Below are 24,563 nucleotides of genomic sequence, written 5' to 3' on the forward strand. Positions count from 1 at the left end.
CACCTTGACCACAGGGGGTGAACTTGCGGGAGACACTCCTCAACTGGTCATCCAGATATATAAAGGGAGGTCCCACGCAGGGTCATCGCTTCTTGGTCCTGTGAATAAAGGTTCAGGTCATGGAGTGACCTTGTCCATAGAATATGCCTCATGTGGATTTGTGGTATTGTGTAAGGACTTTACATTGGCGACGAGAAACGGGAATCAACGACCCACGAGAATGGCCACTGGAAGCACAGATGAACGGTCCTGTGTCGGTGAGGACTGGGACGATTTCATTGAGAGGCTCCAGCAGAGTTTTGTCACGAAGGACTGGCTGGGAGACACAGCGGCCGACAAGCGAAGGGCTCATCTGCTGACCAGCTGTGGACCTAAGACTTACGTGCTCATGAAAGACCTGCTAGCACCTGAGAAGCCGGCAGACAAAACCTTTGAAGACCTCAGCAAAATAATCGGTGAGCACCTCAAACCGGCAAGCAGCGTACACATGGCCCGACACAGATTCTACACACACCGACGTCAGGAAGGACAGAGCATACCGGATTTCGTTGCAGACCTCCGGCGCTTGGCCAGCCTCTGTAAGTTCACAGACGCCTGCAGGGGGGAGATGCTAAAGGATTTCTTTATTGAGGTCATCGGTCATGCTGGGATTTTCAGAAAGCTAATTGAGACCAAGGACTTTACCTTGGAAGCGGCGGCGTTGATGGCTCAGACTTTTATGGCGGGGGAGGAGGAAACCAAGATAATATACGCGTGCAATTCTGCCTCCAACGTGGCGATGGATCAGGGAGTCAATATCATAAATGCGACACAGAGCCCCGCAGGCAGGCAAGGCCAGTTCGAGACACCCCAGGCAGCAATAGACCCAAGAGTAAGTCTCCAATAGAGACAATGGCAGGCTGAACAGACATTTACACCCCCCCAGTGGACAATGCAGCCCGGGATGGGGCCATTGACACCCACTAACAGGGTGCTCAAGAGCAGTCAAAGGGACAATCAGCGAGGAATGCCTTGTAACAGCTCTTTTGTTCACAACAATGGGAATCTCAGTTCATGCTGGAGATGTGGGGGCAGACATGCTGCCAGGACTTGCAGGTTTCAACAGTTCGTCTGCAGAAATTGTAACCTCAGTGGCCATTTAGCCAGAATGTGCAGAAAGCCTGTAACTAGGTTAATATACGAAGCGGATGAACCAGATGAGGGGTTTGCGAGGCAGGATGACGCTTGGGGCAAATCAATGGACACTGAAGTTCAGCGGGTTCATGTGGCAAACATTCACAGCTCAAATACCAAAACGCCACCTATGATGATGAAAGTCCTATTAAACGGCATCCCTGTACGCATGGAGCTGGACATGGGGGCCAGCCAGTCACTCGAGTGTTCGACAATTCGAAAAGCTGTGGCCACTCAAAGCCAGCAGACCTAAACTAGAACGCATTGAGATGCAATTACGGACGTACACCAAATAAATAATTCCAGTGCTAGGCAGTGCAATGTTGGCGGTCACACACAATGGATCGGTGAACCGGCTGCACTCTGGATTGTCCCGGGCAATGGTCCCGCACTGTTGGGGAGGAGCTGGTTAGCTGAGATGAACTAGAAATGGGGGGGATGTGCACGCCATGTCATCTGTGGAGCGAAGTTCATGCTCACAGGTCCTACAGCAATTTGAGCACTATTTCAACCTGGCGTCGGGACGTTCAAAGGTACCAAAGTAGTGATACGCATCACCCCGGAGGCCAGACAAGTGGACCACAAAGCCAGAGCTGTGCCGTATGTGATGCGGGAGAAAATTGAGAGCGAGTTGGACCAGTTGCTGAGAGAGGGCATCATCTCGCCCGTTGAATTCAGCGACTGGGCAAGCTCCATCGTTCCTGTCCTAAAAGCGGATGGCTCGGTCAGGATCTGTGGCGACTACAAGGCCACTATCAACCGGGTGTCCCTACAAGACCAATACCCGCTCCCGAGAACGGAGGATCTTTTTGCCATGCTGGCAGGTGGCAAGCTGTTCACCAAGTTGGACCTCACTTCAGCCTATATGACCCAAGAACTGGCCGACGAATCTAAACTACTGACCACCATCACCACGCACAAGGGACTGTTTGTTTACAACAGGTGTCCATTTGGCATTCGATCAGCAGCCGCGATTTTTCAAAGAAACATGGAAAGCCTGCTCAAATCCATTCCCGGAACGTTTGTATTTCAGGACAACAACCTCATCACTGGTCGTGACACCGAGGAACACCTCCACAATCTGGAGGAGGTGCTACACCGACTGGACCGGGTAGGCCTGCGACTCAAGAAATCTAAGTGTGTGTTTTTGGCTCCCGAGGTCGAGTTTCTGGGCTGGCTTGAACGGTGCTGTCCTGACATGGTTAATGCCATTACCCGACATGAACTTCCGGAATTCGTAGCTTGTGAAACATGGGCCAAATCCAAAACAGAGGCGATTCGACGAGCGCTAGGTAATGCCCCCAGAGATGCCCCGCTCAGCCCGTGGCCCTGGCCCACTAGGCCATGGTCACATATTCACGTAGGCTATGCGGGCCCGTTCATGGGAAAAATGTTTCTCATTATGGTTGATGCGTACTCGAAATGGATCGAATGCATCATTTTGAATTCGTGCACGACATCCACCACCGTGGAGAGTCTGCGCGCAGTCTTTGCGACCCACGGCTTGCCGGACATCCTTGTTAGCAATAACGGCCCATGTTTCACAAGCTACGAATTCCGGAAGTTCATGTCGGGTAATGGCATTAACCATGTCAGGACAGCACCGTTCAAGCCAGCCTCCAATTGCCAGGCGGAACGTGCGGTCCAAATCATAAAACAAGGCATGCTCCGGATTCAAGGACCCTCCCTTCAATGCCGCCTATCGCGCCTCCTGCTGGCCTATAGGTCCCGACCGCACTCGCTCATGGGGGTCCCGCGCGCGGAGCTACTCATGAAACGAACACTCAAAACTCGGCTGTCCCTCATTCATCCAGTCCTGTCCGGCATTGTTGAGGGCAAGCGCCAGTCCCAAAACGAGTACCATGACCGAAATTCAAGGGAGAGATGTATAGAAATTGATGACCCCGTATTTGTTCTCAATCACACTTTGGGGCCCAAATGGCTTGAGGGTACTGTAATAGACAAAGAGGGGAATAGGGTCATAGTGGTTAAACTTAACAATGGGCAGAAATGCTGCAAGCATCTGGACCAAGTAAAAAAAAAGGTTCAGCTTGGACACTGAGGAACCTGAGGAAGATCATGAGATGGTATTCACACCACCGCCAGTGAACGAGCAACAAGAACATTCAGCAGCATGCACAGTCACTGCGGTCAGCCCGGACAGGCCGGAATCACCACAGGTGACAGACACGCATACCAAGGCTCAACAACCAGAGCCCCAACTGCGGCGCTCCACGAGGGAGCGCAGACCACCCGAAAGACTTAATCTATGATCCCAATAAGATGTTGAGGGGCAGGCGATGTCATGTATGTAACCTTTATGTAACAACACTGCAATACTGTATATACGTAAGAAATGCACACCTTGACCACAGGGGGTGAACTTGTGGGAGACACTCCTCACCTGGTCATCCAGGTATATAAAGGGAGGTCCCACGCAGAGTCATTACTTCTTGGTCCTGTGAATAAAGGTTCAGGTCATGGAGTGACCTTGTCCATAGAATGTGCCTCATGTGGATTTGTGGTATTGTGTAAGGACTTTACGGTGCTAATTTGGGTCTACTGGCTTTAAGTGGCCATAGCTTCTCAAATTGCTGAATGCCCATGAGTGACTGGCTGGCCCTAGTGTCCAGTTCCATGCGTACTGGGATACCGTTTAATAAAACCCTCATCATCATTGGTGGCGTTTTGGTGTATGAACTGTGAATATTCGCCACATGGACCCGCTGAACCTCGGCATCCATCGATTTGCCCCAAAAATCAACCTGCCTCAAAGAACCCTCTTCTGGTCCATCTGCCTCTGACATTAGTCTGGTTGCAGACTTCCTGCACATTCGAGCGAAGTAGCCACTGAGATTGCAGTTCCTGCAGACAAACTTGAAATCTGCAAGATCTAGCTGAGTGTTTTCCCCCACACCTCCAGCATGAGTTAAAGTTTCCATTGTTGGAAACAAAGGGATTATGGCCAAGCATTCCTCGATGACTGTCCCTTTGACTGCTCTTGAGTACCCTATTAGTGGGTGTCAATGGCCCCATCCCGGGCCGCATTGTCCACTGTGATGGTGTGAATGTCCGTTCAGCCTGCCATTATCTCTGTTGAAGTCCTACTCTGGGGTCTATTGTTGCCTGGGGAGTGCTGGACTGCTCCTGCCTGCCTGCGGGGCTGAGTCGCATTGATGATGTTGACTCCCTGATCCATCGCCGCGTTAGAGGCAGAATTGCGCGCGTATATTATTTTTGTCTCTTCCTCCCCCACCATGAAAGTTTGAGCTAGCAACGCCGCCGCTTCCAAGGTCAAATCCTTAGTCTCAATTAATTTGCGGAAAATTCCCGCATGACCGATGCCCTCGATAAAGAAGTCCCTTAGCATCTCCCCACTGCAGGCGTCTGTGAACTTAGAGGCTGGCCAAATGCTACGAAGTCCAGTATGCTCTGTCCTTCATGACATCATGGGTGTAGAATCTGTGTCGGGCCAGATGTATGCTACTCGCTGGTTTGAGATGCTCCCCGATCAATTTGCTAAGTTCTTCAAAGGTTTTGTCCGACGGCTTTTTGGGTGCTAGTAAGTCCTTCATGAGCACATAAGTCTTTGGTCCGCAGCTGGTCAAAAGATGAGCCCTTCGCTTGTCGGCCGCTGCATCCCCCAGCCATTCTTTCGTAACAAAGCTTTGCTGAAGCCTCTTGACAAAATTGTCCCAGTCTTCCCCAACACAGTACCGTTTCTCTGTGCTACCGGTGGCCATTCTCGTGGGACGTGAATTCCCGTTCTTCGTCGCCAATGTAAAGTCCTTACTCTACAGTATGAAACCACACGAGGCATATTCTGGGGACAAGGTCACTCTGTGACCTTAACTCTTTATTCACAGAAATCCAAAGTCGATGACCCTGCATGGGACCTCCCTTTTTATACCTGTGTGATCAGGTAAGGAGTGTCTCCCACAAGTTCACCCCTTGTGGTCAAGGTGTGCATCTAGGTTGAGTGTATACAGTAATACAGTGGTGTTACATTGTGGCTACATACATGACACGACCAGTTTCCGGTGGGGGTAAATTTCGGCCCCATATAGAGTACAAAAGTCAGGAAGTTATGCCAAACCTATGTAAAACAATAGTTCAGCCCCAGCTGGAGTATTGCATCCAATTCTTAGGAATGATGTGAAGTCTTTGGACAGGGTACAGATTTACGAGAATGGTTCCAGGGATGAGGGATTAGTTACGTGGATAGTCTGGAGACGCTGAAGTTTTTCTCCTTAGAGCAGAGAGGAGATTTGATAGAGGTGTATAAAATCATAGATAGTTTAGATAGAGTAAAGAAAGAGAAACTGTTTCCAATGGATGAGGGTCAATAACGAGAGGACACAGAGTAAAGGTGATTACCAGAGGCGATACGAAGAAAAACGATTTCACGCAACGAGTGGTTAGGATTTGTAATGCACTGCCTGATAGGGTGGTGGCTATAGATTCAATAATAGCCTTAAAAAGGGAATTGGATGAATACTTGTAGGAAAAAAAATTGCAGGAATATAGTGAAAGAGCAGGGGAATGGAACTAACTGGATTGCTCTTCGAAAGAGCCGGCACGGACGCAATGAGCGAATGGCCTCGTTCTGTGCTACACTATTCTATAATTCTATGAAAAGAGGGAAAAGAAAGAGAGGGGAAAAAAGAGAGGGGAAAGAAAGAGAGGGGAAAGAAAGAGAGGGGAAAGGAGATGGAAGATCGGAATAGGGAAGACACATGGGATTAGGACTACAGCTCATGTGGAGGACAAGCAACATGGATGGTTGGGCTGAACAGCCTATTTCAATGCTGTAACGTCTATATAAAAAAATAAGACACTAACTGATCTTCTGTGATATTGCTTATGTTTCTTTGGTTTTGGGTCCCTGTTGTGATGCTTAGCTGTGTTTAATATGATCTCTCCTTTAATATGACTGCTCAGGTAGTTCCTGTTGGAAAGTGGTTGAAATAGACTAATCTTTGGTGAAATAAAAGCTTGTTGTTGATTTTTGTAGATTGCCAGCTGCTTGTAAATTCAACTCCTGTCTTTGGGGAGAGGCCAAGTTATGAAGACCAGGAAAACTAGTTATTTTAAAATATTGATATTTTAAAGTGTGACGCGTTTTCTATTTTATAAAATAGTAAGTTCTCTAGAACAGAGAATGCTGAGGAGTGACCCAGTAGTGGTCTTTAAAATTACGATGGGGTTTGATAGGGTAGATGTAGAGAAGATGGTTTCAATCACCAGCAAAGTGATGGAAGGTGTCGTCAACAGTGGTATCAAGCAGCACTTACTTACCAATAACTTGCTCATTGATGTTCAGTTCGAGTTTCGCCAGGACCACTTGGCTCCAGATCTCATTACAGCCTTGGTATAAACATGGACAAAAGAGCTAGGGGCCGAAATTGCCCACCCTACATAAGCTCTTAGAGGCGGTAATGGAGCAGATCGGCCTCACTGACTGGGGTCAGACCCGTCTTAAATTGTCCCCGGGCTGGGAACGGGTTTACGCACCACCCGTGTTCCGAGCCGACACCACACCGACCCCCGCTGCCGTTGGTGCCACTGACAGCTTTCCCCGACGGGAAGCTGTGTGTGGCTGGGCGGCACATCTGCCCTCAAAGGGGAGGACGCACTGCCGGTGCCTCCATTTTATTTTAATTGTCGGCCGATTCCGAGGTCGGCTCGACAATGGTGGCCATGAGTTTGGCCGGGCCGCCAACAGGCAGCCCAGCACCCCCTCTTGAATGCCAGGCCCCTGGCCTAGCCGAAACCTTCTCTGGTGGCCCAGTGGACCGAACTAAAATAAATGCAAAGTTCACAGCGGCCCTCCCCTTTAACTGAAGGGGAGGGATGTTATGACGTGTCAGCGTGACGTGGGACGTCCGCGTCGCGCTGGTGCATCGGAGCGGCGGCCGACCCGACACAACAGCACTTCCGCTCCACAGCCACACAAAGAAAAAAATAAAGACCTCAATTGCGCTCTAATTTCCACCCCATAAAAAAAAAAATCGGTAAGTGCGCCCCATTTGGGGCAGAGGGCAATTTCGACCCCCTAAAATCTAGAGGTGAGGTGAGAGTGACTGCCCTTGACATTAAGGCAGCATTTGACTGAGTGTGGCATCAAGGAGCCCTGGTTAAAAATGTTGTGGTTGTTGGAGGTCAATCATCTCGGCCCAGGACATCGCTGCAGGAATTCCTCAGGGCAGTGTCCTAGGCTGAACCTTCTTCAGCTGCTCCACTAATGACCTTCCCTCCATCATAGGGTCAGAAGTGGGGATGTTCGCTGATGACTGCACAGTGTTCAGTGCCATTCACAACTCCTCAGATAATAAAGCAGTCCTTGCCCGTGCAGCAAGACATGGACAACATTCAGGCTTGGGCTGATAACTGGCAAGTAATATTCGTGCCACACAAGTGCCAGGCAATGACTATCTCCAACAAGAAAGAGTCTAACCATCTCCCATGACATTCAACGGCATTACCATCACCAAATCCCCCACCATCAACATCCTGGGAGTCACCATTGACCAGAAACTAACTGAACCAGCCACATAAATAATGTGACCACAAGAGTAGGTCAGTAGTTGGCTATTCTGTGACGAGTGTCTCACCCCCTGACTCTCCAAAGCCTTTCCACCATCTACAAGGCACAAGTCAGGAGTGTGATGGAATACTCTCCACTTGCCTGGATGAGTGCAGCTCTAACAACATTCAAGAAGCTCAATACCATCCAGGACAAATCAGGCAGCTTGATTGGCACCCCATCAACCACCTTAACGGTTCACTCCCTCCACCACCGGCGCACCATAGCTGTAGTGTGTACCATCTACAAGATGCACTGCAGCAACTTGCCAAGGTTTCTTCAACAGCACCTCCCAAACCCGTGACCTCTACCACCTGGAAGGTCAAGAGCAGCAGGTGCATGGGAGCACCATCACCTCCATGTTCCCCTCTAAATCATACACCATCCTGACTTGGATATATCGTTGTTCCTTCATCGTCGCTGGGTCAAAATCCTGGAACTCTCTCCTTAACAGCACTGTGGGGGGGGTACCTGCACCATAAGGACTGCAGCGGTTCAAGAAGGTAGCTCACCACTACCTTCTCAAGGGCAATTAGTGATGGGCAATAAATGCTGCAGCGATGCCACAGAGCCACATCACATGAATTAATTTTTTTTTACGTTTCCATTTGTGGAGAGCCCAAAACTAGGGGCCATAAATATAAGATAGTCATTAATAAATTCAATAAATAATTCAGGAGAAACGTAGTCACCCAGAGAGTGATTAGAATGTGGAACTTGCTGTCACAGGGAGTAGTTGAGGCAAATAGCATAGATGCCTTAAGGGGAAGCTAGATAAGTAAACGAGGGGGAAGGGAATAGAAGGATATGAAGATTGGGTTAGATGAAGTATGTGGGAGGAGGCTCATATGGAGTATAAATCCGGGCAGAGACAAGTTGAGCCAAATGGCCTGTTTCTACGCTGTAAATAGAGAGAGAGAGAGAAGGGGTGGGGAGGGAAGGAGAGAAAGGGAGAGAGAGATAAAGATCGCAATTCCATCTCCTGAGTCTGAGCTGGATTCAAGCCCATGTCCCAGAAGGGAAAGAACAGTCCGTCTTCTACAGATAAGTATCCCTATACCAACTGTAACCAAATATTTTAGCATATTTAAAATGTACAATGAAATTTGTTAACATTGTGAACAATATTGTGGCAATCACTAAGGCTAGATTTTTCTTTCTTCCAATTCACGGATCACTTACAAGCAAAAGTGAATTTTCTTGGGCGGTCAAGAAGGCACACCAGCAGACCAAGAGCCTCAGGGAAGGAAGATGCAAGTAAATGCTGTGAACATGAATGGGAAAGAAATAGGAGAAAGATCTTGGGGACAGAGAAAAAATTGGGGTATTTGAAGAGCACTAAGGTGTTATTTTCACATGTAAAATTCACAGAATGGATACAATTCAAGGAATTTATTTATTTTAAAATATAATTAAAATAAAATTATAATTTATCGCCAATAAATTCTGAACAGAATGAGAAACTTAAATAAACGTGTGGTACAGTCAGCCTAAAACATAGCATACATTATGATCTTGCAAAGCTGGATTCTGCAAACAATTCTCAATTCGTTCAGAAGTATGTGGAATTTCCACAAACCTGCCATATTGGTGACATTACAATGTCAGTGACTGGCATTGCAAAATATCTCCTCAAACAGCCCCTTTCCATAGTCACACCGACCAGGCTTTCTGAATGAGAAACTGATAGCCAGATTGGCAAAAAAAAACAAGCAAAATGTATTTATCACATACAGTAACAACACCTCATAGAGGTATTAAACCAGAAAATTTTGGAAAAGCACATCAAGTTTATTGAAAAAAAATTAACAAGTCCTACAGTACGCTCCATCTGAATGGGTCACACGCAAAATGTTAACTTATCTATTTCAGATGCTTATCATCTTGCTATACATTTCCATATTTTCTATTTTTATATCCAGATTTTTCAGAGTTCACAGTTTCTATTTCTTTAAAGTGTAATACTAAAAATGAGAGCCAAGAAATTTAGTTGCACCCTGCTCATTTTTCAGGTGCCAAACAAGCACCATACATGCCTTCAATATGGTGGGCAGGAAGCGCATGCTCATTACGAGCCGGAAGCGCTGCACCTGCCATATTGGTATAGGGGGAAAAAAAACTCGGCTCTGCAGGCCACCGCTCACCCACCTCGCCGATAGTGAACCTGATCCCCCTCCGATCGCCGTTGCCTACCTTCCCAATCCCGGACATTGCTACCCTCTCTCCCAATTGCTCTTCTCCCAGTAGCCCACCTTATTGGTCACCCATCTCTCCTGGTACCCTTTTAAGGACTTAACCAAGGGCCGCTGACGGCGACACAGCAGCCCAAACTTCGAGACCTCTTCTCCGGCAAGCTGTCTGGGAATGCCATCTAGATATCTGCAGCTTGCTGGTTCAATGATACTGAGGCTCAAGGCCCGATATTAGGTACAGCTCGAGCTATCCATTCAGGAGCAGGGATTGTAAATTAATGGTTCAATAATCACACAATGTAATAAAATATGAGGAAGCTTGAATACAGCAGATGACACAGCTACAGCCACTGAGCATTTTCAGGAGCCAAGGACAATACTCCCCTAAAATGGTAAGAATGATCACGGCATCACATGATTGTGTCAAAGAACCCACAATTATGATGCTGTAATATCAACAGAATATAGCCCAAGCTGGAAAACTGTTTACATCGGCCCCGTATGAAGAATTTAACTGAGCTGACAACAGAATATACTGCTGCATTTAATTGTGACTCAAAACTGAAGTTTCTATGGAACATATGGTAATACTTACCCATAAGGATTCGGATCTGGTCCAGCATTTGGGTGACCACTCACAGCCCATCGAGAGACTAGTGAGACTTCTCCAAATATCCAGTGTGTGAGGAACTGCAAACTCCCAAATGCTGCCCCACTCACAAGCCACTTGTGCTGAGTAGCAGGCTCACTCTTTCCCTCTGTAGATTTCTTTCCCTCTTTTATCTTTGGTAGATTCTGAAAATCTGACATAAATAACAATGATTGCATTTTTTTAAATCATTGATTACATTAACCACTATAATAGATTGAGATCATTTATCAGTTACCAGCAGATGTACCAGAGGAGCTTAGAAACTTATGATCCAGTCACCTGAATACATTGACAAACACATAAATAATAAAGGGGTGTCTATGCATTGGGAAAACAGTGGTAAAACCTAGCTTACTTACAAATGAGGAAGCTCGCATTATTCACAACAAAGAAAATCACAATTAAGTTGTGGAGGATATTCTTAATGACTGTATTACAATAATAATTCACAACTGTCCCTGAAGTATTCCATTAACAGCACAAGGGAAGCAGTTAAAGAAAAAGGTATTTTTGATCAAGTGTGGCAAAGTCCTGATTTTTGGCTGTGCCTTCAGTAGACATCACAAGTAGAGGTCAAGTGGTTTCACACAGGTAAGGATGGAAAGTCAGTGGGTGAGTCAGATTTTCTAACGGCTAATTCCAGGACTGGAAACATCTTCCTGCCTTCCCAGTCAATGCACGGAAGAAAGAATTAAAAATAAGCACTACAGCAAAGAAAGAACATTGCATTTATGTTTCATCTTTCACATCCAAAAGATATCCCAAAGTATGTCACAGCCAATTAAGTATGTTTGAAGTGTAGTCACTGTTGTATTGGAATCACAACATCCAATTTGCACACAGCAGGGTCCTACAAACAGCAATGAGATCAAAAAAATCCCAGATAATCTGTTTTAATATAAAAAAAGAATTGCATTTATAAATTCTTTTTAGGCAGTCCCTCGGATCCGAGGATAACTTGCTTCCACACTAAAAAAGAGTTCTCAGGTGACTGATGAGTCTAATGCAGGACCTACAGTCTCTGTCACAGATGGGACAGACGGTGGTTGAAGGGACGGGTGGGTGGGGTACTTGGGTTGTCGTGCGCTCCTTCCGCTGTTTGCGCTTGGCTTCAGCTTGCTCCCGGCGAAGAAACTCGAGGTGCTCAGCGCCTTCCCGGATGCTTCCCCTCCACTGAGGGCGGTCTTGTGTCAGTGACTCCCAGGTGTTGAGGGGGATGATGCACTTTAACAAGGAGGCTTTGAGGGTGTCCTTGAAGCGTTTCCTTTGCCCACCTGGGACTCGCTAGCCGTGTTGGAGCTCCGAGTAGAGTGCTTGCTTTGGGAGTCTCGTGTCGGGCATGCGGACGATGTGGCCCGCCCAACGGAGCTGATCGAGACTGATCAATGCTTCAATGCTGGGGGTGTTGGCCTGAGCGAGAACACTGACATTGGTGCATCTATCCTGCCAAAGGATTTGCAGGGTCTTGCGGAGGCAACGTTGGTGGTACTTCGCCAGTGCTTTGAGGTGCCTGCTACACATGGTCCATGTCTCTGAAGCATATAGGAAGGTGGGTATCACTACTGCTTTGTAGACCATGAACTTGATGCCGGGTTTGAGGTCCTGGTCTTCAAACACTCTCTTCCTCAGGCGACCAAAGACTGCGTTGGCACACTGTCGTCATCGAAGTCTGCCCTTGTTGAGAGTCGACTCCCGAGGTATAGAAAATAGTCCACATTGTCCAAGGCCTCTCGTGGATTTTGATAATTGGAGGGGGGGCAGTATTGTGTGGCAGGGGCAGGTTGGTAGAGGACCTTTGTCTTACGGATCTTTAGTGTAAGGCCCATGCTTATGAGGAAAGGTTGAGTAGGTTGGGCCTCAGAAGAATGAGAGGTGATCTTATCGAAACGTATAAGATTATGAGGAGGCTTGACAAGGTGGATGCAGAGAGGATGTTTCCACTGATAGGGGAGACTAGAACTAGAGGGCATAATCTTAGAATAAGGGGCCGCCTAGTTAAAACTGAGATGAGGAGAAATTTCTTCTCTCAGAGGGTTGCAGATCTGTGGAAGCTGGGACATTGAATAAATTTAAGACAGAAATAGACAGTTTCTTAAACGATAAGGGAATAAGGGGTTATGGAGAGCGGGCAAGGAAGTGGACCTGAGTCCATGATCGGATCAGCCATGATCGTATTTATAGGCAGAGCAGGCTCGAGGGGCCGTGTGGCCTTCTCCTGATCCTATTTCTTATGTTCTTATGCTCCCGTACGCTTCAGTGAAGGTGTTGACGATGGTTTAGAGTGCGACCTCCGACTGTGCGCAGACGCAAGTGTCGTCTGCATACTGTAATTCGATGACAGAGGATGAAACAACCTTGGATCTGGACTGAAAGCAACGGAGGTTGAACAATTTCCTGTTTGTTCTGTAGGTTAGCTCCACTCCAGCAGGGAGCATTGCAGCAATGAAGATCGAGAAGAGCATTGGTGCGATTCCACAGCCTTGCTTGACCCTGGTCCGTACGTGAATTGGGTCTGTGGTGGATCCATTGGTCAGGATCATGGCTTGCATGTCATCGTGAAGCAGGAGGAGAATGAGGACAAGCTTTAGAGGGCTATTTATATAGCGCCTTTCACGGCCACCATACATCCCAATACACTCTACAACCAATGAAGTACTTTTTGAAGTGTAATCACTGTCATAATGTAGGGAAACACAGCAGCCAATATGCACACAGCAAGCTCCCACAAACAGCAATGTGATAATGACCAGATAACCTGTTTTTAGTGATGTTGATTGAGGGATAAATATTAGCCAGGATACAGGGGATAACTCTCCTGCTCTTCTTCAAAATAGTGCCATGGGATCTTTTACATCCTCCTGAGAGAGCAGAGGGTGTCTTGGTTCAATATCTTACCCAAAAGACGGCACTGGAATGTTAGCCTAGATTTTTGTGCTCAAGGGGCCGAAATTGTCCTCTGCCCGAAACAGGGCACACCTCCCGATTTTTAAGTGTTCCGTCAGTCCTTATGTGTGGGGTGGGAGAACCCAGCGATTTTCAGCACTTTGTTTCTTGTTTACGTTCGGTGTTGGCAGATGGGCGGAAGTGGGGGCAGGTCGGAACGGGTCAGTGCATCGCTGATGACATCAGCATGACGCTGATGTGCCATGTCGCGCTGAAGCGTCACAACGTTGCTCCCCTTCAGTTAAAGGGGAGGGCTGATGCGAACTCTGTAGCCACTTTAATGGCAAACACTGGGCCAACCAGGGAGCGTATCGGCCGGGCCAGCGGCCTGTTACCCGGGGGGGGGGGGGCATAATCGTCGGCCCAACCTGGCAGTCAGCTGACAATAAAAAATAAAAAGGAGTCGCCAGCAGCACGACCTCCCCTTTTAGGGCAGACACACCACCCAGTCACACACAACTTCCCAACAGAAAAAGCTGCCAGTGGAACCGACCGGCGGCGGCGCTCCTGTGGGGCAATACCGCACGAGTGGCGGAAAGGGGGTCACCGCCGATCGGTAAGGGGTCGGCGCATGCCCAACACAGCGGGAACACAGGCGGAGCAGAAACCCGTTCCTGCCGCTTCCAGCCTGGGGGCAATTTCGGTCGGGTTGGCTCATCCGTCTACCCCCAGTCAGTAAGGCCACTCCACTCTATTCCCGCCTATTAAAGACAGTAATGGAACTTATAGAGCAGGGCAATTTTGGCCCCCCAAGTCCCTGGAGTGGGACTTGAAACCACAATCTTCTGACTCAGAGGCAAAGGTGCTACCAACTGAGCCATAGCTGACACTGCAAAGATGTTGGTTGAGGGATAAATATTGGCCAGGACACCGGGAGAACACCCCTGCTCTTTTGATTGTCCACCTGAACAGGCAGGTATCTGTTCAACATCTCATCCAAAAGACGCAACCTCCGATAGTGCAGCCCTCATCGGTACTGCACTAAAGTGTCAGCCTAGATTACATGCTCAAGTCTCTGGTGTGGGAATTGATCCCACAACCTTCTGAATGAGGCAAGAGTGTTACCGCTAGACAAAGCCAACTCCTAACTATTATATATCAATCATCATCATAGGCAGTCCCTCGAAATCGAGGGAGACTTGCTGCCACTCAAAGTGAGTTCTCAGATGGCCGTACAGTCCAATACGGGAATTAGTGTCTCTGTCACAGGTGGGGCAGACAGTGATTGAAGGAAAGGGTGGGTGGTGAGCCTGGTTTGCCGCATGCTCCTTCCGCTATCTGCGCTTGATTTCCGCATGCTCTTGGCAACGAGACTCGTGGTGCTCAGCGCTCTCCCGGATGCTGTTCCTCCACTTTGGCCGGTCTTGGGCCCGGGATTTCCAGGTGCCGGTGAGGATGTTGCACTTCATCAAGGAGACTTTGAGGGTGTCCTTGAAACGACATGATGATGATGAAATGTTTCCTCTGCCCACCTGGGGCTCGTTTGCCGTGTCGGAGCTCCAAGTAGACCGCTTGCTTAGGGAGTCTCGTGTTGGGCATGTGGACGATGTGGCCCACCCAACGGAGCTGGTCGAGTGTGGTCAGTGCTTCAATGCTGGGGATGTTGGCCTGAGCGAGAACACAGACGTTGGTGCGTCTATCCTCCCAGTGGATTTGCAGGATCTTGTAGAGGCAGCGCTGGTGGTACTTCTCCAGCGCTTTGAGATGTCTGCTGTATATGGTCCACGTCTATGAGCCATATAGGAGGGCAGGTATCACTACTGCCCTGAAGACCATAAGTTTGGCGCCAGATTTAAGGTCCTGATCGTCAAACACACTCTTCCTCAGGCGACCGAAGGTTGCGCTAGCACACTGGAGGCAGTGTTGGACCTCGTCATCGATGTCTGCCCTTGCTGATAGTAAACCCAAAGTGGAGGAAGAGCATCCGGGAGGGCGCTGAGCACCGAGTCTCGTCGCCAAGAGCACTGCTTGACCTCATCTCTCTCATCTGGAAGGAGGAGAGCATGCTGGGAGATCTCAGAGATGCAGTAATTGTGACTATCTTTAAAAAAGGGGACAAGTCTGACTGTGGCAACTACAGAGAAATCAGCCACTGGGAAAGTCGTCGCGAGAATCCTCCTCAACCCTCTTCTCCCTGTGGCTGAGGAGCTCCTCCCGGAGTCAAAGTGCGGATTTCGTCCTCTTCGGGGTACAACGGACATGATTTTTACAGCGCGATAGCTGCAAGAAAAATACAGGGAACAGCAGCAACCCTTGTACATGGCCTTCTTTGACCTTACAAAGGCCTTTGACACTGTTAACCACGAGGGACTATGGAGCGTCCTCCTCCGTTTCGGCTGCCCCCAAAAGTTTGTCGCATCCTCCGCCTGCTCCACAACGACATGCAGGCCGTGATCCTGGCCAACAGATCCATTACAGACCCAATCCATGTCCGGACCGGGGTCAAGCAGGGCTGCGTCATCGCGCCAACCCTCTTCTCAATCTTCCTCGCTGCCATGCTCCACCTCACACTCAACAAGCTCCCCACTGGAGTAGAACTAAATTACAGAACCAGTGGGAACCTGCTCAACCTCCGTCGTCTCCAAGCCAGATCCAACCTCTGTCGTTTAACTACAATACACGGACGCGCATGCATTTGCGCACATTCAGAGACTGAATTCCAAGTCATAGTCAACATCTTCACTGAGGCGTACAAAAGCATGGGCCTTACACTGAACATCCGTAAGACAAAGGTCCTCCACCAGCCTGACCCCGCCACACAGCACTGCCCCGCAGTCATCAAGATCCACGGCACGGCCCTGAACGTGAACTACTTTCCATACCTCAGGAGCCTCTTATCAACAAGGGCAGACATCGATGACAAGATTCAACACCGCCTCCAGGATGCCAGCGCAGCCTTCGGCCACCTGAGGAAGAGAGTGTTCGAAGATCAGGACCTCAAATCTTCCACCAAGCTCATGGTCTACAGGAATGTAGTGATACCCACCCTCCTGTATGGCTCAGAGACGTGAACCATATACAGTAGACACCGCAAATCGCTGGAGAAATACCACCAACGATGTCTCCGCAAGATCCTGCAAATCCCCTGGGATGACAGACGCACCAACATTAGCGTCCTCGACCAGGCTAACATCCCCAGCATTGAAGCACTCACCACACTCGACCAGCTCCGCTGGGCGGGCCACATTGTTCGCATGCCTGACACAAGACTTCCAAAGCAAGCACTCTACTCGGAACTCCTACATGGCAAGCGAGCCCAAGGTGGGCAGAGGAAACGTTTCAAGGACACCCTCAAGGCCTCTTTGATAAAATGCAACATCCCCACCGACACCCGGGAGTCCCTGGCCAAAGATTGCCCCAAGTGGAGGAAGTGCATCCAGGAGGGCGTTGAGCATCTCGAGTCTCATCGCCGAGAGCATGCAGAAATCAAGCGCAGGCAGCAGAAGGAGCGTACGGCAAACCTGTTCCACCCACCCTTTCCTTCAACAACTGTCTGTCCCACATGTGTCAGAGACTGTAATTCCCGTATTGGACTGTTCAGTTACCTAAGAACTCATTTCTAGTGGAAGTAAGTCTTCCTCGATTTCGAAGGACTGCCTACGATGATGACGAGTAGGCTCCCAAGGTATGGAAAATGGTCCACGTTGTCCAAGGCTGCGCCGTGATTTTGATAACCGACGGGCAATGCTGTGTGGCGGGGTCAGGTTTGTGGAGGACCTTTGTATTATGGATGTTTAGTGTATGGCCCATGCTTTCGTACCCCTCGGTGAAGGTGTTGATGACGGCTTGGAGTCCTGCCTTAGAGTGTGCACAGACGCAAGCGTCGTCCGCGTACTGTAGTTCGATGACAGAGAATGGGACGACCTTGGATCTAGCCTGGAGGCAGCGAAGGTTGAACAGGTTCCCATTGGTTCTATAGTTTAGTTCCACTCCAGCGGGGAGCTTGTTGAGACTGAGATGGAGCATTGCAGAAAGAAAGATCGAGAAGATTCAGTATAAAAGCAGAGAAGTCCTGCTACAACTGTACAGGGTATTGGTAAAACCACCCCTGAAGTACTGCGTACAGTTTTGGTCTCCGTATTTAAGGAGGGATATACTTGCATTGGAGGCTGTTCAGAGAAGGTTCACTCGGTTGATTCCAGAGATGGGGGGGTTGACTTATGAAGATAGGTTGAGTAGGTTGGGCCTATACTCATTGGAGTTCAGAAGAATGAGAGGTAATCTTATTAAAACATATAAGATAATGAGGGGGCTCGACAAGGCGGATGCAGAGAGGATATTTCCACTCATAGGGGAAACTAAAACTCGGGGACATAGTCTCAGAATAAGAGGTCGCCCATTTAAAACTGAGATGAGGAGGAATTTCCTCTCTGAGGGTTATAAATCCATAGAATTCTCTGCCCCAGAGAACTGTGGAGGCTGTGTCATTGAATATATTTAAGGCGGTGTAGACAGATTTTTGAGCGATAAGGGAATAAAGGGTTATGGGGAGCGAGCAGGGAAGTGGAGCTGAGTCCATGATCAGATCAGCCATGATCTAATTGAATGGCGGAAAAAGCTCAAGGGGCCAAATGGCCTACTCCTGCTAATATTTCTTATGTTCTTAAGAGCGTTGGTGCGATGACGCAGCCCTGTTTGACCCCGGTCTGGACGTGGATTGGGTCTATGGTGGATCTGTTTGTCAGGATCACGGTTTGCATATCATTGTAGAGCAGGCGGAGGATGGTGACAAATTATCAAACTGGTGACAAATATATCAATATCCCGAGGTGTGACACCACGTTAAATTTCAAAATGGCTTGTAAAGTCCTGCATCACCCAATCTCGATCAGAAAATGCATTCTAAAAGTGTCCGAAGGTACTTGTAGTACCTGTTACACTGCGATAGGCCCTTTATAGTAGTTATGTAACATTAGATTCTAAAAACAGTAGCATCTAATGTAGTGAGGCGCCAAGCATTTCCACACAAAAGACATTAGGCGGTTTTCCAGCATTAAATGAATGAGGAAGAGCATCTTCATAAAATAAATGTGTTAAGTTAATTTGCAAGAATCATTTATTTATGAATGCTCGTGAACGCGCACCCACGCCCTTAATATTAAACATTTATATGATTCAGGGCTGATAGCAACTGGCTTCAAGAGTTCAACCTCTACCTGGCAGAATGTAATTAAGGCAGTATCTTGTGTAGAATGCCAGTGTCAGTCTTCTAATCGGTCTAAAATCTTGCATCATCCAACAGTCAAAGGTGTAATTATTAACTTAACAACAAAGCCTCTCCCTTTTACTGTTGTTTCAACATCTCTCTCCCTTTTTCTTCATAACCTTTTTTCCTTTTTCTTTAACGTGGTCCCTCTTGCGATCCACTGCTTTAACCTCCTCATTTAGTGAGAAATTATATTGGTTCAGAAGATCAAGATGTAGAATCAGTTTGGGTGGAGATAAGAAATAATAAGGGAAATAAGTCACTGGTGGGAGTGGTCGAAAGGCCCCCAAACAGTAGCCACACTGTAGGACAGAGTGTAAATCAAGAAATAATGTAGGCTTGTAAGAAAGGTACGACAATAATCATGGGCGATTTTAACTTTCATATTGATTGGACAAATCAAATTGGCAAAGGTAGCCTTGAGGAAGAGTTCATAAAGTGTATGTGGGATGGTTTCTTGGAACAATACGTTGTGGAACCAACCAAGGAGCAGACTATTTTAAATCTGGTAACGTGTAACGAGTCTGGATTAATTAATGATCTCGTAGTGAAGGAAACTCTTGGGAAGAGTGATCACAACATGGTAGAATTTCAAATTCAGTTTGAGGTTGAGAAAGCTAGGCCTCAAACTAGTGTCCTGAACTTAAATAAAGGTAATTACAAAGGTATGAAGACAGAGTTGGTTAAAGTGGACTGGGAAAATATATTAAAGGATAAGACTGTAGAAAAACAGTGGCAAACATTTCAGGAGATATTTCATTACTCTGAACAAAGATATATTCCAGTGAGAAACAAAGACTCTAAGAGAAGGATGAACCATCCCTAACTAATTGAGCAAGTAAAGGATGATTTCAAATTGGAAAACAAAAGAATACAATGTTTCGAACAGTGGAAGGCCAGAGGATTGGGACATTTTTAGAAACCAGCAAAGGACGACTAAAAAAACGCTAAAGACAGAGAAGATAGCATATGAGAGTAAACTAGCAAGAAATATAAAAACAGGCAGTAAGAGCTTCTGGAGGTATATAAAAAGGAAGCGAGTAGCTAAAGTAAATGTTGGTATCTTAGAGGATGAGACTGGGGAATTAATAATGGGAAACAGGGAAATGGCAGAGATGTTGAACAAATATTTGTATCGGTCTTCACGGTAGAAGACACGAAAAACATCCCAATAATTGAGGGGACTTGAAACAATCACTATCGCTAGAGGTAAAGTACAAGGCAAACTAATGGGACTAAAGGTGGACAAGTCCCCATGAACTTGATGGCCTGCATCCTAGGGTCTTAGGAGAGGTGGCTGCAGAGATAGTGGATGCATTGGTTGTGATCTACTGGACTGGAAATCTGCAAATGTAGCGCCCCTATTTAAGAAAGAAGGGAGACAGAAAGTAGGAAACTATAGACCAGTTAGCCTAACATCTGTCATTGCGAAAATGCTGGAGTCCATCATTAAGGAACTAGTAGCAGGACATTTAGAAATTCATAATGTAGTCAAACAGAGTCTTTGAGGATGTAACGAGCAGGGTGGATAAAGGGGAACCAGTAGATGATGTTGTGTATTTGGATTTCTAGAAAGCATTTGATAAGGTGCCACATAAAAGGTTACTGCACAATATAAGAGCTCATGGGGTTGGGGGTAATATATTAGCGTGGCTAGGGGATTGGCTAACTTACAGAAAACAGAAAGTCGGGATAAATGGATCATTTTCAAGTTGGAAAACTGTAACTAGTGGGATGCCAGAGGGATCAGTGCTGGGACCTCAACTATTTACATCTACATTAATGACTTGGATGAAGGGACCGAGTGTAATGCAGCCAAATTTACTGATGATACAAAGATGGGTGGGAAAGCAAGTTGAGAGGAGAATTCAAAGAATCTGCAAAGGGAGTGGGCAAACATTTGGCAGATGTGGGAAAATGTGAGGTTACCCACCGGGAGGAAAAATAAAAAAATCAAAGTATTATTTAAATGGGAAGAAACTACAAAATGCTGGAGTCGAGAGGGATCTGAGGTTTCTTATGCATGAAACACAAAAAGTTAGCATGCAGGTACAACAATTAATCAGGAAGGCAAATAGAATGTTGGCCTTTATTGAAAGGGGGATAGAGTATAAAAGCAGGGAAGTCATAAAAACATAAGAATTAGGAACAGGAGTCGGCCATCTAGCCCCTCGAGCCTGCTCCGCCATTCAATAAGATCATGGCTGATCTGGTCGTGGACTCAGCTCCACTTACCCGCCCTCTCCCCGTAACCCTTAATTCCCTTATTGGTTAAAAATCTATCTATCTTTGACTTGAAAACATTCAATGAGCTAGCCTCAACTGCTTCCTTGGGCAGAGAATTCCACAGATTCACAACCCTCTGGGAGAAGAAATTCTTTCTCAGCTCGGTTTTAAATTGGCTCCTCCGTATTTTGAGGCTGTGCCCCCTAGTTCTAGTCTCCCATCCCAATGGAAACAACCTCTCTGCCTCTATTTTGTCTATCCCTTTCATGATTTTAAATGTTTCTATAAGATCACCCCTCATCCTTCTGAACTCCAAGGAGTAAAGACCCAGTCTACTCAATCTATCATCATAAGGTAACCCCCTCATTTCTGGAATCAGCCTAGTGAATCGTCTCTGTACCCCTTCCAAAGCTAGTATATCCTTCCTTAAGTAAGGTGACCAAAACTGCACGCAGTACTCCAGGTGCGGCCTCACCAATACCTTATACAGTTGCAGCAAGAACTCCCTGCTTTTGTACTCCATCCCTCTCGCAATGAAGGCCAACATTCCATTTGCCTTCCTGATTACCTGCTGCACCTGCAAACTAACCTTTTGGGATTCATGTACAAGGACCCCCAGGTCCCTCTGCACCACAGCATGTTGTAATTTCTCCCAATTTAAATAATATTCTCTTTTACTGGTTTTTTTCCCCAAGGTGAATGACCTCACACTTTCCGACATTGTATTCCATCTGCCAAACCTTAGCCCATTCGCTTAACCTATCCAAATCTCCTTGCAGCCTCTCTGTGTCCTCTACACAACCCGCTTTCCCACTAATCTTAGTGTCATCTGCAAATTTTGTTGCACTACACTCTGTCCCCTCTTCTAGGTCATCTATGTATATTGTAAACAGTTGTGGTCCCAGCACCGATCCCTGTGGCACACCACTAACCACTAATTTCCAACCGGAAAAGGACCCATTTATCCCGACTCTCTGCTTTCTGTTCGCCAGCCAATTCTCTATCCATGCTAATACATTTCCTCTGACTCCGCATACCTTTATCTTCTGTAGTAACCTTTTGTGTGGCACCTTATCGAATGCCTTTTGGAAATCTAAATACACCACATCCATCGGTACACCTCTATCCACCATGCTCGTTATATCCTCAAAGAATTCCAGTAAGTTAGTCAAACATGATTTCCCTTTCATGAATCCATGCTGCGTCTGCTTGATTGCACTATTCCTATCTAGATGTCCCGCTATTTCTTCCTTAATGATAGTTTCAAGCATTTTCCCCACTACAGATGTTAAACTAACCGGCCTATAGTTACCTGCCTTTTGCCTGCCCCCTTTTTTAAACAGAGGCGTTACATTAGCTGCTTTCCAATCCGCTGGTACCTCCCCAGAGTCCAGAGAATTTTGGTAGATTATAACAAATGCATCTGCTATAACTTCCGCCATCTCTTTTAATACCCTGGGATGCATTTCATCAGGACCAGGGGACTTGTCTACCTTCAGTCCCATTAGCCTGTTCAGCACTACCCCCCCAGTGATAGTGATAGTCCTGCTCCAACTGTACAGGGCGTTGGTAAGAGCATACCTGGAGTACTGTGTACAGTTTTGGTCTCCTTATTTGAGGAAGGATATACTTATATTGGAGGCAGAGAAGGTTCACGATGTTGATTCCTGAGATGAAGGGTTTGTCATATGAAGAAAAGTTGAGTAGGTTGAGCCTATACTCATTGGAGTTAAGAAGAATGAGAGGTGATCTTATTGAAATTTACAAGATTCTGAGGGGTCCTGACAGGGTAGATGCAGAGAGGATGTTTCCCCTCATAAGGGAATCTAGAACTAGGGGACATAGTTTCAGAATAAGGGGTTGTCCATTTAAGACAGAAATGAGGAATTTCTTCTCTGAGGTTTGTGAATCTTTGGAATTCTCTACGCCAGGGAGCTGTTGAGGCTGGGTCTTTGAATATATTTAAGGTGGAGATAGACAGATTTTTGAATGATAAAGGAGTCAAGGGGAATGGGGAGCGGGCGAGGAAGTGGTGTTGAGGCCAGGATCAGATCAGCCATGATCCTATTGAATGGTGGAGCAGACTCGAGGGCCCAAATGGCCTACTTGTGCTCCTATTTCTTATGTTATGTTGTTATTTCACCCGTGAGCTTGTGATCTATGAAGCCTTAATTTTCCAGTCCTATCGAAAGAAACGCAACATTTAATGTGCCTACCTGAACTGGCCCTGTTCCGATCGCTCCCAACTCCTAGCAAAGGAAACATTATACTCCCAACCGCCTTGCTGAAAAGGTATTCCAATACCACAGGTGGAAGGGTAGTTTAACCCACTCCATCCACCTTCTGGGAAGATTTTTAAATCCCAGCAGTTCTAAGTTGCTTACCAGACCATTTCCACCCAGAGATGAAATTCTGCACGTGGTAGATGGAGTGGAGGTTTCCGACCTCTGCTCTCCCCTCTTCTCCATGCAGCCTCCCACTCCTCTGCCAGATCACACACCCCCCATTCTCCACTCTCCACCCTCTTCTTCTGCCCTCTCGCTCCCATCCACCTCCTAATCTCCCTCTTTCTTTCCCATCTTTCTCCATATCTTTCCTCTTCCCCACTATCCTGCCTTGCGCCAGTTAGCCTCTGCTCTCTAACTCTGCTTGATCTGAATACTGCACTTAGTCTTAATTTTCTACCTGCACTGCCACGGAAAATTGACTAATAAGCAGAGTAAAACCTCATATTTAGACAGCGTAGGATTTCAAGACACTCTGTAACTCTGAAGTGCCAGTATACAAAACACAGAAATTATGAATCATATTTATAAACTGCAAGAAACATGTTTTTAGATACAGTAAATGTTCAAATATATCAAAAGAAAGTACAGTCACTGAAGCAAGCTCTAAAGTATTCTAAGTTACTGTAAATGCAATATGGCAGGGTGAAGGGAACCTATGCAGGCAGACAGAGGGAAGTATAATGGGGGCAGAAGCAAAACATAGACAAAAGAAAAGTAAAAGTGGAGGGCAGAGAAACCCAAGGCAAAAATCAAAAAGGGGCACATTACAGCAAAATTCTAAAGGAGCAAAGTGTGTTAAAAAGACAAGCCTGAAGGCTCTGTGCCTCAATGCGAGGAGTATTCGTAATAAGGTGGACGAATTAAATGCGCAGGCAGCAATTAACGAATCTGATATAATTGGCATCACGGAGACATGGCTCCAGGGTGACTAAGGCTGGGAACTCAACATCCAGGGATATTCAACATTCAGGAAGGATAGACAGAAAGGAAAAGGAGGTGGGGTAGCGTTGCTGGTTAAAAAGGAAATTAACACAATAGTAAGGAAGGACATAGCTTGGATGATGTGGAATCTGTATGGGTGCAGCTGCAGAATACCAAAGGGCAGAAAACACGAGTGGGAGTTGTGTACAGACCACCAAACTATAGTAGTGAGGTTGGGGACAGCATCAAACAAGAAATTAGGGATGCGTGCAATAAAGGTACAGCAGTTATCTACACATTGATTGGGCTAACCTAACTGGTAGCAATGCGGTGGAGGAGGATTTCCTGGAGAGTATTAGGGATGGCTTTCTAGACC

At 46.9% G+C, this 24,563-nt stretch overlaps 1 protein-coding gene across 2 annotated transcripts in view; it reads right to left on the bottom strand.

The window, feature by feature from the left end:
* LOC139241781 (PGAP2-interacting protein-like) overlaps window positions 1-24,563 on the bottom strand; it is a 244,748-nt gene that overhangs the window by 141,726 nt on the left and 78,459 nt on the right. For both annotated transcript variants that reach the window (XM_070870083.1, XM_070870084.1), the window contains one exon: window positions 10,547-10,754. In XM_070870083.1, coding sequence (XP_070726184.1) covers window positions 10,547-10,754 — 208 coding nt within the window. The remainder of the gene's footprint in view (window positions 1-10,546; window positions 10,755-24,563) is intronic.

The sequence above is a fragment of the Pristiophorus japonicus genome, chromosome 2 (assembly GCF_044704955.1).
Source record: "Pristiophorus japonicus isolate sPriJap1 chromosome 2, sPriJap1.hap1, whole genome shotgun sequence".
NCBI classification, from domain to species: domain Eukaryota; kingdom Metazoa; phylum Chordata; class Chondrichthyes; family Pristiophoridae; genus Pristiophorus; species Pristiophorus japonicus.